Here is a 14,083-nt window from a genome sequence, read left to right as displayed (position 1 = left end):
TGTTCTTCTTTTGTAAACTTACTGTTGTTTCTGTAAGAACTTGAGTTTGGGCTCCTTTTGAAAGAAGATGATTTAAGCAGAGTTATAGCCAGGTACAACGTAGACATATTTATAGGATAAAACTACTGTGTCATCACTTCTTCCTTTAGGGTTAGCTAACATTTCTCCTTCTCGGATTCCTCCTCTTCTGAGGACAGACTCAGTTTCTCCACAAAAAGCAAGCCTGCATGTAAAACCTGGCTGACTGTGCAACAGTCTTTCCTGCATTACAATCCTAAGAGATTATTCATCGCTTACCCAAACACTAACACCCTCTACTCACAGGCCGTACAAGAAATCTTTTTAGTCCCTTGCCTTCTTTTTCAGCTTCTTTCTTTAACTTAGACATCTGTTCCTGAATCCATCTCTACCAGCTGTTAACTCCTTACTAGCAAGGAGCACTCCACAAGTTGTTCATGAAAATAAACAGCTCTCACCCTACTTACTGGGTCCCACTTTCCCTTACTAGCAGCCTATGTTTTGGGTGCCCAGTTCTCATTTCGTCTTGAAACAAATGTAAGCTATACTCTGGGATGCGACCCTACAGCTGACTTCAAATATCAATGTCTGCTCACCCGCAGATATTCACAGGTGGCAACAGATGGGTATTCCAAATATCGAAAATAATTTTTAGTTTCCTCTGCAGACACCTTCCACAATGACTTTCAATTAATTTTGTAAAATAATCACTTCCCGCCTTTTCAGATACTTCTGCTGCTAGCAGAAACTATATTACCAGGCTGGCGACAGGGAAACTATGTTCACACACTGCTGAATGCAGGAACGCGTTCCTAGGAAGAGCACAGCTACTGAAGTATATTCTGCACTTCACGTAAAAGCTCTGTAATCAGTTGTAGTGCAATTCAAACACAGAAGAACACCCACTACAAATAAGAAACAATTAAAACTTTATCATCAGGAATCAGCTACTTGTTTCCTTGAGTCTAAACCTTTCAAAGTTGCTTTGCCACAAAGTGCAAGCTAGAAAATCCATACAGTCCCTTGCCTTGGCTTTGTTCAGGAGAACTGCCAAGGTTCCCTGCTGGCAGAGGCTTGCTGCAAATTTACAGAAAGAATGAGTCAAAGTGAGCAGAAGCAAACAGCTGGTTGGCTAGCGTCCTTGTGCGCTCATGCAAGAACTACTTGCTGAGGTTAGTAGTAGAAATTTCTTTACCAAAATGAGACATAACAAAGAACCCATAGAAATTTAAGTAACATCAGTTGAACCTCTGATAAAAGCGAAGCAACACGTTCTCCTCTGCATTTACAGAGACTAGAGGGACATGAAACAGCTCACAAGAAGGATGAATGGCAACAGAAATAAACAGTTCAGAGGATGAGCAGAAAGAAATCAACAGTAGAAGCTGATAGAAGAGTGGTGCTTAGCGAAGAAAGTCTAGGGAGTAGCCAGCCTGATACTTGACCCATGAGTTATGTTTTTGGTTCCCTTACCTACAAGGAGGTGAGAATGTGAAAGCTGCATCATGCAAATGTTAAGACTGAAGTCTCAAAAGATGAGAAACAGATGCTATGGTCAAAAATCTAAAACAAAAGCAATGTGAAAGGTGCTGGTGGAGCAACTTAACAGCAGTGAAGACAACTTAACTCAGTCTCACAGGCCAAAAATAGCATGAGGGAGGAAGGCCAGTAGAAGAAATCAGAAGGAGCTGGTTTGCAAAGGAGACTAAGGTAAAATTAAAACATTTTACTCAGTTATGCTTTTTCTGAAACATATCTTTTCTTATTTCCACTTTGGGTCCCACCACTCTGAACAGGGACAGGAAGCATATATGCTAATAACATACCAGAATTATTCCAATATGATGATTATTTTAGTCAAATATTCAATATAAGTAGCATTAAAGTAAGTGGTGGCAACAGATTAAAAACAGAGAAGAGGCAGCTTATTTAACATTCAGTTTTCACACAGTGATATTAGTTTCCTAGCATTTAAAATTCATGATAATAGGAGTTTTCTGTGACCCCATAACTAGATTTCACATATAATATCTGTGCTAAGGCTTATATTTTTTGTGTTGCAATTACCATAGTTACTAATTGTGAAGTATATGCAGTCTAGGCTTGCAAGGTATAATGAGCAGCAAGTTTTATATTCTAATTTTGTGTCCCCAAGGCCCATATGCGTTCTGTGTTCCAACTACTGAATATTCCAACTCGTTCACTTGAGTGAAACTATAAGCATGACAAGTCTCCACGAACGAAAGTGTCAACAGATTGAGACAGGTGATAATCATAGACTGAATTCACACTTGAATAAATAGATCAAAAATTTAAAGTAAAAAGGTTTATAGATAACTTAGTTTACTTGTTTAATGTCAAAGAAGGAAGAAGTAATTGCTCAAAAATGCAGATTGCCAGAATACGAGCAGAACAGTTTTAGCACCTGCAATGAATTGGTGCCATAAGTGGAACTGACATTACATCCAGAAGGTTACTTCCAGCAATTGCACGGGGTATACATTTCTGCAGGTTAGATCTAGAGTTGTTTTTTCCATAACCTTCATGTTCTGACTGAACAACTATAGCAAGTACTATCCAATGTGTCTCACTTTCCACTGAATCCACATTCTGGCTGACAAATGTTTCGTAATGTGGCAGCTAATTGCACTAATTCTTGCTTTGAAAGACATAAAGGATATTTATGACTTTATTCCCTGTGTCAGCAGATATGGTTTGCCACATTAGACTACCTTGGATTTTGCTGCTGTACAGGACAATACAAATGCTTTATTCTGAATCATGCAAGGCCTCAGGTGCTGTACCACTTCCTGCTGAGAAAATGCCAGTCACAAGGCCCTCCTCTCCGCCCAGCTACCAAAAAGGTGATTTTTCATAATCCTAGGAGGTAACTCTCCTAGGACAGCACTAGTTATACACCTTACAAAAAATGAGTTCCAGACTTACTGGTTTCTCTCCCAGAGCTGGTGAGATCAGAATGACTGTAAAAAGCTGGAGTTAATGTTCATAGGGCAGATATACTTCTATTTATGGTAGCTGTGTTGTCTTGACAAATCACTGTCAGAGAAACATGATGCTGATCATTTTCAAGGCTCCTCAGGTCATTGCCACAAGCATTTAGTTTAGCACTAACTGTTACTTAAAAAACAGAAAAAGGGGCATGTTCAGAAGTAGCTGGACCATCTCCCAAAAGAGTGAGATACTTAAAAACTAAAACAGCTCATCAATCAATGAGGGAGCCTATTGGATTCTTATGTGTAGATACAGAAATCAGTGGGCACACGGTCAGAGAATATGGGAATGGAGATTAAGGAATAAAATAAAGTATTCTTGCATGTGTGTGCATGCATAGAAGCCCCATGTGATAGTAAAGGGGGCCTGATGACAGAAGAGTGACAGTCAGTGAAGTCCTTGTTGAGTTAGTGTAGGGGTCGAGGGATAGATTTTTGGCAAAGGCCTTTTGGCATCAGCCTTTTACCTGTTTATGTTATAAGTATCACCACACAATTAATCCAGACACTGGGAAGTAAACCTCATCTGCCTACACTCATTTACTAATTTTAGCATGCAGTTATTAAGGAACTTGGGGTTTGGTTGTAGAACTGCTTTGTTCCATCACTGAATATCCTCCATGGTGAAGCCTGTTCTCACAGGGGTGAATGGCATAACTCCTACCACGCTACATGTTAGATTCTTCTCCCTAGGTGTGCTTTTGCTAAAGAAAGGGTCCTGTTACTTATATCACCTGCAAAGATTATATGCTGGTACATCTGGTGATAAGCTCACAGAGCAGGTAACAGACACAAACATAGAGACCTATGGAAACAGCAGCAAGGTTTAAGAGCACATTTTCCCAAAACAAAGCCTGCCATTGATTTCTAATATGCTTGGTACCAATTTTGCTGAATATATCTTTTTAATAACTTACTTGGCTTGCCATACAAAAAAAAAAGTGAAAAATAACAAGGCTTTTTTTTTACTGCATTGAAAAATACCAATTTTTAACATACACATTTTGCAAAGCAACATTGGCTTAGTTCACATTAAGATGGAATGGTTATGATCCACTAAAACAAAGGTTTACAAATTGTAAGACAGGTATAAACATTTTAACATCCTCTACTGTCAACATGAAGGACAAGATAAAGAACTAAGTCGTTTCTGCTTCCCTGGACAATCCTCCATTATCAGATCACTCTAGGCTCTTCCTTCTCACCACCCTGACTTGCATGACATATGCCCTCCCACCCTTCTTTTTTAGCATCCAGCTATGTGTCCAGTCACCATCATCCCAAACACACCTTCTCTAGCTTCAGCCAAGCACTTACTGCTTGTAAGCTCAGCTGGCCTCTGCTTGGACATCAACTTGCATTTTAGTGGTAAGGGCAGAATGAGTTACTTCTCTTTCTTGATAGAGGAGATTCCTTTCTATGATATCTAATGCTATTACAAGGTCAAATTCAGCCTTAGCTTTTCAGAATCAAGGCTAACAACTAAGTAGCCTCCACAGCCAGCGCTTAGCTTGGCTAAGAAAAGAGGAGTAGTTCTCATTAAACAGCTCTCCATCCCTCATGCCTCTTCTCTTCAGATGGCTTCTTACTTGAGGCTGGCCCTGTATAGTCAGTGCCTAACAGGATGAAGGTGGTCAGCCAGCTCAGAATCTGTCACATCTGCCCATAATACCATATATAAACATTTAACTTTCAAAATGCTGCACTTACTATTGGATGTACAGTTATGACAGAAAGTCTCATTGTAAAGTGTGATCTAGTAGTACTATTTAAGGTAGGTAAATAGAGAGTACTCACTTGAAAAGAGCAGGTCCGAACACAATGGCTAGGTTTTCTAGAGTCATGAAATTCACTGCACTGTATGTTGCTACCTTTAACAGGAAAGCAGACAGGAACTGAAGAAGGTTTTGATGGGCTTTGGGCAGGCCGCTGAGCAACTTTCTCAGGTTCTCTATGCATTCTGTTGTGTGGATCTTGTGCTCTGGGGGGAAAAAAAGGGTTCTTACACAGATATTCCTAATAATAACACAATTTCATCATAGACATTATTATAGATCTGAGAAAGAGGGAAGCTTTTAAAATATATTAGAGCAAAGTAAAGAATCCTAGAATTGTCTTGGTTGGAAAGGACCTTTAAGATCATCAAGTCCAACTGTTAAGAATAAATATGTCCTAAACAAAGGATTTGTACACTAAATTTTGACAATAATTTTCACATATGGGTTTTCCAGATATTTAGTTTTATATATACTGTTTCTGCTATTCTTCCTGTTATGACAAAATCACCTAGCACTTGCTGCTTTTTTAATGGAATTGCTGGCAACAGCCAAGTACTTAAAGCTGCCTTTAAAGACGATACAAGATTGTCAGTCTTGACTCTTCCCAGAGATTTTACACATGCTGTATGATTCTCATTAAGAGGAATAAGAAATTGTCCCCTTTCAGTCCCACATCATCTTCATTTCCTGACTAATTGGTAGCTCTCAGTCTCAAAACATTTTTGCTCTATAAATATGCAACTGTAGTTACACAAGAGATGCTTAAAAACCTAAATTGGGGACACTTAGCATTTTCTTGGTTCTCATTCTTCAAAGAGCTACAAGGCAGAAAATGGGTTCACAAACAACTCTATTTGATCAGCAGTTCAGAATTAGTACGATAAAGTCTTCTGGTTATTAGAACTGAGATGACAGTAGTGTTCAATAACTGGCAGCTGATGCTCAAAGTTGCCATAGATCACCAGGACACATCTGCATAGCTTTGACATTGTGAATAGCAAATGATGCCCTGAAGGGCAATTTTAGCCCTAAACAATACATTTCATAAAGGCCAAGACCCATGGTGCTCAACCTATAAATGAGAGATACAGAAAAGGGGATGGGAGGGTGGGGAGGGGGAAATTAAAAAAAAAAAAAAAAAAACAGCAAGACTTAACTTGCCACTTAGCAGATAAAGTTTGAACAAAAGCAACCTGCAATCTTACCCACAAAACCCACTTACTTGTATGCAAACACCTGAATTAGTTATCACTGAAAATCACTAGGTAGAATCGCCTGAATGCATTAGCTCAGCCATTATAGGCATGAATAGGGAGCTAGACAGTGTATTGCTGTAGGTACTCAGCTGTGTTTTGAATGCTTCGTGCTGCTCCACACACTGCTGTCCAAGACGACTATGAGAAAAATAGTAAAAAGTACTAAATAGGAACAGGGATGTACAAATAGGCTCCTGTACAAGGGACAGTTAAATAGAGAAAGAGGCTTCAGCTTGGAAAAGAAAGAAGCAAGGCAGTGGCTATAAAAAGGCACAAGCAGCATTATGATGGTGATTAGATTAAAAATAAAAATGTTATCTCAGTAATGAGCAAGGTATCCAATTTAAAAAGCAACCACGCAGAAGAGGTACTTTCTCAAAGAATACAAGATTGGATTGCATAATGCCTTGCCACAGGATGCTGAGGAGCCCAAAAGCCTTAATGAATTTAAAAAAAGGCTACAGACAAGTTCATGTAAGACTAGTCCATCAAAAGCAATTAAATATCAGTCTCAGGTTAAGGAAACTTAAATACATACTTATAGGAAGGTGCAATGAACACATTATCTGTCACTGTCAGAGAAAGGGCAGAAGTTTGGAAGGTGCCCGTTCTGTACCTTGGAAAGTTTTTAGCAAGCCAGAACAGATGTTGTCTGGGAAAACAGCCACTGGCAGTTCTTTCAGAAAGAGTTTCAGAAGACTGGCCACAGAATCAACATCTCCATCATTAATAAGGTCTACTTTTTCTCCTTGATTGTATTTCTGCTTCAATTCCTTGATTTTATTTACTGAGCCACTGATTCGAAATATACCAACATGCTCCAGACCTGTTTAAGAAATATTAAACAGTAAGCAATGGTTGCATTACCATACCTATGTAATGAGAACTGGTTCTCAAAAAGCAAGAGCTTCTCTAAGCAAGCATAATAATTGTAAAAATAGACTTTTCAGCAGTTACAGCTGAAAAATACAGCTTAAGCAAAGAATAAGTATTTTCAGGGACCAAACAGAGAAAACATGAACTTACCAAACACTTCTAGGTACTCCACCATCTGCGTCACAGGAAAGGGAACTCCACATTGTGTTGCATCCTGCATGAGGGTTTCCAGAGGAACACCAAACGTGCTTCTTTCTTTGCTGAACTGTAGATCTGGTGAGACTTTATTTGTTGTGTGCCTGACTTTAACAGAAGATAAGGATTTCTGGGGAATAAAAACAGGCAAGTGATAAGCAGAAACTCGTTTTTATTATTTTAAGGTTCAAGGGTCTACATCTTAGGTAAAATTATTGTCCTCATTATAGCACCTTAGTACAGATCTTACTTCTATTGCATGTTCTTAAAATACTGATATTGTCATTCTTCTGTAGAGCTGAGACAGGACCTGTGATGGGGTAAATCCTCATAAAACCCCTTCACATCTACTTTCAGAGAAAATGGGGCTCCAGGTCAAGGCAGATGCGCTGTTTAGGGTGGGGAGGGGTCACGAAACCCCTTCCTCAACGAAGGCCTCAACAGTCAGGAAAAAGGCTGACCAAGTGCTGGCGCACAGCCTTCCAGCCCCGTGAAATTTGTGAATTTCTACCCAATTCACAAAGGTAAAAAATGCGAGATTCGTGGAGGAGCCAGTATTCAAGCAGCAGCCACAGCACGGGCCTGGTAAAGGGCTCCTGTCTGCTCGCCCAGTTATTCCACATTTCTCACCCCATTAACCGATGCAAAAACACACATAAGAAATCATGAACAACCTGCACTCGGGAGCTGCTTTTCCACCTTGTTAGGACAAGAGGCTGCCCAGCACGTGAGCTGAAAAGGACGTGGGGTATCGCACGGGGTGCCCACACCCCGGGGCAGCAGGGGGTTGAGGGGTCTCTGTGAGGAGAGGCGGGGGCTGCCGGGCGGGGCCGGTTCCCGCCTTTTCCAGCCGGTTCCAGCCGGTTCCGCGGCCGCCCCGCTGAGCCCCGCAGTGGCACCGCAGGGGCGGATTTACGATCGGGGTGGGCTGGGGGGGGGGGAATGCCGCCCGGCCACGAGGAGCCCTTGCTCCCTGTTTCCCTCCTCTTCCACCCCTCTGCTTTGCCTGACAAGCAGGTGGCGTGACCCCCCGTGCTCCATTTTGCCCTCACGTCCCTCTCGGACAGGCTGCGCTCGCCCTCACGAAGGAGAGGGCCTGTTATCCACCACGCAGTGAGAGCAGAAGCCCAAACCGGGAGCACCCACATTTACCAGTTCTGCATAAGGAATATTTGCACAGTATCTGCATTTCATTTTAAAGGGGGAATTTTAATTTTTTGTAGCATCATCCCAACACATTCTAAAACCAGCCTCTTCTTATATCACTATGTTCTCAGAAGGAAAAAGGAAAGACTTTCCTATAGATTTGTAGCTGAACCGCTATAGAAAAGCTATTTTTCAGCTCATAAAGTGCACACCTTCATTACAAGCCAGAGCTCGAGGAGGCCACGTCCAGCTGCGCTGCCATGGTGAATGCACACAAACACGCTGAAACACCTAGACCCCATTTCACTCTTTTGGTACATAAGCAAGCTTAGAACATGATGTTAATGCTAAAGCATTAATAATTACCTAAAAGGAACCAATATCAGCATGTACCAAACATATTTTATAGCATTTTTATATATAAACTTCAAGGTGTTAAAAAAAAGCCTCTAAAGTGTCTATGATATATTACTCTAAATACCTCCTCTTTCCCTCTTCAGATGAAGCAGTTGGGTTGGGGGAAGAAGCACAGCCTTCTCAGGAAGAAGAAAGGGTGTAAGAAAGGACTCAAGAAGCCAGATTTAAGTTCACTTACACAAATTGAAAGGGAGGCGCTTGTTCCCATGTTAGACTGCAGGAGAGTATCAGTATTTCGGCTGTGCTGCTCAGAAGACACCATCACCCTTCTTCCCCTCACAAATGCATGCAGTTCACCCAAAGCTGTCTGCCATTAGGCTGTTACTCTGCAATTAACTTATTAGAGCATAATTGCTAGACATCATCTTAATCAGTAGTTTTTCTCCAGATTTTGTTAAAGGCAGAAACGAATTGCTAGTAGAAGTGGATTCCTTGTAGCCAGGACTTGTCTCCGGAGTCACATTGCACAAGCTGGCGGATGTGTTACCATCAGGAGATGTTTCCATGGCACCTAACACACACACTGGCACAGCTTCCTGAAGCAAGCTGACTGTGTGCTTGATATTTACTTTTGAGGTGTTTTTTTCAATGCAGGTTTGCAGCTATTTATATTGCCTGCTGTCCGTTCTGCCTGCTAGCAGCAGTAAGTAAAATATTTTGAGATGGCCTGAAGTGTATACATGTTATAGATACACTTTTATATAACACCTGCACAATCATTTTGGTAAACAGCCTTTGAAATATGGAGGATGTAGACGCTGTTAAGCCAAACATCTTCTATTATAATTCTTTCAGATACAAAGCCTCTCCTAGGAAATAAGCCGCAACGAAGCAAGTAATGTTTCAGTTAAATCTAATCGGGGGAGATTCTTAATGCAAATTTGGTAGGTACATACAAAACAAAAACAAAACACACAAGGCAAAGAAAAAAATACAGGCACCGAGTCAGGACCCCCTTGTCGGAGTACTAGAAAAGCAGGAGCTACTCTGTCAACTTGCTGGACTGCTGGTTCAGCATAGATGGCAGAGATGATTCCCTCTTCTTTAGTAAAGGGAATATTGCTTAAATAATAGTGCAGATTTTTAGCCCACATACCTCTCCACAAGATCCCATGACGAGGTCTGTAAGTGCTATGGTTTAAAGCTTTCTTGCCCTACAATTTGAGGCTTTCCTGCCCACCCGGGATGAGAAGACACCTCGTTAGGGCATGCCAACCCCCACCACCCAGGTGCAGCCAGGACATGGCTAAATCCCTAGCAAGTAGGGTCCATGTCTGGACAGAAATTCCTCACTGCCACCTCTGCTTGCTCCAGATCTGTGCTTTCCAGCTCTCCCCAAGCCCACTTTGGCCAGTGGCATGCAAAGCTCAGCCCTCTCCTCCACGCCATCACTCCCCACAGCCACCTCGCCTGCTCTGCTCATGGGCTGAACTGGGGGCAGATGCCACCTTGCCCAGCCTCTCCCAAGACAGTAAGAGAGGGGACCCCCCACACCCCATGGCTACCTGTTGGTGCCTGCCCAGCAGCCCCCCCCACCACCCCAGGCAGGGGCAGCCTGGCCTCATCGCTGTGGATATGCTGCACCTGGGCCCATCACCACAGCTGTGGCTGCTTGAGGGGCCCTGTCCCTGCCCTGACCCCTCCAGCACTGCCTCCCTATGACATTACCCACTGCACAGATAAGCCTGTTCAAAGCTGTTGGGCCCACAGGCAGGGCCAAGGCCAATGGTGCTGTTCCCTCAACACTGCTCTATATAAAAGTGACTGCTAAAAAAGAGAAGAAAATGTGTTTGTCCTCCCACACCCCATGACGTGACTGCCCTCTGTCACAGCGGTATGGGGTCCAGTGCTCATATCTGAGAGGACACGAGACATTTTGGTATGCAACATCCCCCCTGCTGCATTCAGATCCTCTGCCCCGACACTGCCCTCCAGCCACCCTAAACAGTGCTTTCCCACCCTCCATGCCCTCACATACTTTATTGCTCTGTTTGCAAGCCAGCTGGAGCAGGAGCAGCTCCCCCACCTTCCCTGGGTCCCTTTGGGACAGACAAAAGTACAAGGCACTCAGCAGCACCAGTGACCCAGGTACCTGTGCCTGTGGGCCAGCAGCAATTTGCTTTCTGCAGAGAAACATCTCCCAAAAGGCCTGTGCAAAAAAACCCCCCAAATTATAAAATAAAAAAATCAACAACTCCCTAACTCTTTGCTCCCCGCCCCATGGCACGTTTCCACCCTCCATCTTACTAGATGTCACAGGAATCATCCTGCTGACATGTCACACTACCCTCCTTCAGCTGAACATGTAAACTCCCAGCAAATACTTTTTAAAGCAACAAATTCCCTGCCTGAGCAGCAAGCACAATTTTTTTCTATCGGATCATCACAGGGCAAACAAGGCAGTAGTGACTACAATTAGCCGCTTGGTCTCTACTGCTCCTCTAACTGCAATTATTGAAGAATTTGTTTTCAAGACCTGCCTGTTCGGTCCAAAACGGAAATTCAGCGAGGCTTACAGAAAATGAAGGCATTTCGGTTCCCCAGACAGCCTGCAACAGCTAGAGGGCACACGAGGCTTGCCGGAGCGGTGCTCCTGAGACCCTCACTTCAGACACAGCAAGGAGACCCAAGCCCTGGACAGGGGTTTCCTTTTGTACGAAGTAACGCAGTTCAGAGGGATGGTTTCTCCTCGCATTGCTGTTGTACAAAGAGGAGAAGGCTGCAGGCAGCACAAATTAAACATATAACTGCTCACACTGTGTAACGGCAATTCAAACCCTTCCTTTGCAACCTCTGGATCAAAGCCAGCCCCCGCAGGACTCCAGCTATATGAATAGGATGTGTGGTACTTTGAGCAGCCACCCTGACTTCAAGGGCCGCGTCTAAATTAAAACCAAAACTTTTGCTCTCCCAACACCCGGCAGCCCAGGGGAAGGCTTGTGAGGGAAGGCAGTGCCCTGGCCTGGGTGGCGTGAGGGGCCAGGGGGAGCATTGGGGGTTGCTTTTGTGCTCTTCGCTGGCCATGGCCTCCAGCTACTGGAAGGGCTGCTTTTGAGGCTTGCTGATGTCTCAAAAAGATAAAGAATAAACATGAAAGGAAAACAGAAAAGTTTCATTTTCCTCCTTAGAAAACAAGTTTTTTACAGAAGCATTAGGAACAACAGGATCTCTGTGAGAGAGGGCAGAGGTAAATCAGCAGCAGTAAAAAACAGCAGCAAGAAAAATAATTAACCAAGGCTTTACGGTTCATTTTGGAGTTTTCCTTCAGAACTGCAAGCAGCCTGTTTTGCTAACCTAGTGATCTGTGTCTCGGCTTCGGCAGTCTCCAAGTATCTCCAAGTTAAATAGGAAAGAAAGCCCTTCTTGGTGGGTAAGAGCCGAGCAGCTGGAGTGCGTACCCCCCAGGGAGGTGGCAGTGGGGATGTGGTGTGGGCATTCCTGCCGTGCCGCTTTCCCTGCTGTGGCCCAGATCCAGCTGGAGAGGCTATGGTGACTCTGGATTAGAAGTAAACACTGGGGAAAGCAGCCCCGCTGGTCCCAGCTGAAGACTAGCTTGCAAGCCAGAGGCTTGGAGTGTTGGATGCTCAGGATCAGAGTAGAACAGTTCATAAATAAATGCATAAAGCTTGTCCTGAAGCAAAGAAATTCAATCCAATCACCACTGCTAGCCAGCCCCTCCATGACATGATCCTCATTATCCAGGGACAACTTCAAAAGCAACTTTTCAAGGATATGTGGCCATAGAATGCTGATTAAAAAACAATACTATATGTTTTTCATTTAAAGCATTGTCAACCTGTAAGTGCTGTGTTTCAGTCATACTGCTTGTCTTCTGGTGTCTAATGTTATCCTGAAACAGAATTTGTTATGCCTCAATTTTAATTGTGTTGAGGCCTTGATGTATTTAGAGTGTTTAGTTCTTTTTTTCTTGTTTTTTTCAAGTGGCTAACTGCAGAGAAGAAAAACCCTTACAAAGCGTTAGGTCAGAGAAAACCATAAATACAAATAAATCAGCTCATGAAAACATCACTAAATTTGTCTCATCTGTAGTAAACACTCCAGACCCTCTGCGACTAGTCTGCTGGAGTTGCTAAATTACGCTGTTGATACAGGAAGATTATGCACTAACTGTGCTGTACCCAGAACACTGGACGTTACAGGTTCACATAATCAACCTCTAGGTCATTTCAGTGGCTTTAAAAAACCTTTTCTTCCCATATATCAAAATAAATGCCAGCCCAGTGGAAGAGAAGGCCACAGGGTAGCAGCCCACAGGACCTCACACCTAATGAATGGCGCTGCTTTTTGCAGCTTGCCAAAAGGCAAATCAGCAAATATGCCCTGGCCAGACGGTCAGCACTGCCCCGCTGTGAGACCCACGGCATCGTATGCCATCTCTTGCCCACTCCAGTGCTGGCGCCTGAGGACAGCCTGGGGTTAAAAGGGCCAGACAGACCCTGTGGGAGCTGAAGGAGGTGGAGAAGGCACTGTGAGACGAGAGAGTGTAAGAAGCTGATGTTGTAGTAGGGGATGTAGGACTCCAACGCACTGTTCAGAACTGTTTTGAAAAGCACAGTTTGTTTTGGGTGGGGAGCTCAGAGAAAAGTCACTGACATAAGTAGGAACAATATTGCTCTGACTTTGCAATTTATATGACTTTTAAAAATAGGATAAGACACTATGACAAGCCCAGGAACCCATGCCAAGTGAGCGTGTGCTGACCTCTTACGCTTCAGAGCTGACAGCTTAGCAAGTAAGACTGGAAACACTAAAAAGCCCTAGTGAAAACAGAAAAATTATATTGTCTACTCCTTGGCTCAAAATGCTCAAAACTGTCCCGTTCAGGAATGTATTTTTTCCTTTCTGTATGTAATCTTTTGGAAACAGCACGATCATTTGCTAAATGCACTATGATGCAACGGTTGCACCATCTCTCAGCCTTGACAACTCTTGTGCGATTACCCCATAAAAGCATCCCTGAATTATCACGAAAAACAGTCAGGGCCAGATACAAGCTGAGGAGTTTCTATCAGATGAACCTGTCCTACTGGCTTTCGAAGCAGGTTTTCATTGCCACCTTAGACACACAGAATTTGTATATTTTATTCCAATTCATCATGAGCCACTTTAAACAGAAAAATGAGTAAGTTCTGAAAAATTGCACATTTTAAAGTACATGGAGCTGGTAGCGAGAATATAGTGAGTCTCAAACAAAAGGAAAACATGGAAATATGAGCTACAACCATGACAGAAGTACAGACGGGGAAAAAATGCATCTAGTATGAGGTAATCATTGGCAAGAAATGAGGCATGAAAAAATAGTATTGCTATTTTAATTGCTACTGTATCAATATACATTTTCCCACATCTTAGCTGCTAAAAGCCA

At 43.0% G+C, this 14,083-nt stretch overlaps 1 protein-coding gene across 1 annotated transcript in view; it reads right to left on the bottom strand.

The window, feature by feature from the left end:
• The window catches only part of LOC137661796 (protein FAM13A-like), a 55,028-nt gene extending 46,069 nt beyond the window's left edge, over positions 1-8,959 (bottom strand). The window contains exons 1-4 of the mRNA XM_068397417.1: positions 8,876-8,959; positions 7,090-7,264; positions 6,680-6,889; positions 4,827-5,010 (exon numbers count right to left, since the gene is read on the bottom strand). Coding sequence (XP_068253518.1) covers positions 4,827-5,010; positions 6,680-6,889; positions 7,090-7,264; positions 8,876-8,959 — 653 coding nt within the window. The remainder of the gene's footprint in view (positions 1-4,826; positions 5,011-6,679; positions 6,890-7,089; positions 7,265-8,875) is intronic.
• Positions 8,960-14,083: the final 5,124 nt, after the last annotated feature.

The sequence above is a fragment of the Nyctibius grandis genome, chromosome 4 (assembly GCF_013368605.1).
Source record: "Nyctibius grandis isolate bNycGra1 chromosome 4, bNycGra1.pri, whole genome shotgun sequence".
Lineage (NCBI taxonomy): Eukaryota > Metazoa > Chordata > Aves > Nyctibiiformes > Nyctibiidae > Nyctibius > Nyctibius grandis.
Note: the sequence above shows the minus strand (reverse complement) of the source record. Positions and strands in the feature narration are given on the sequence as shown.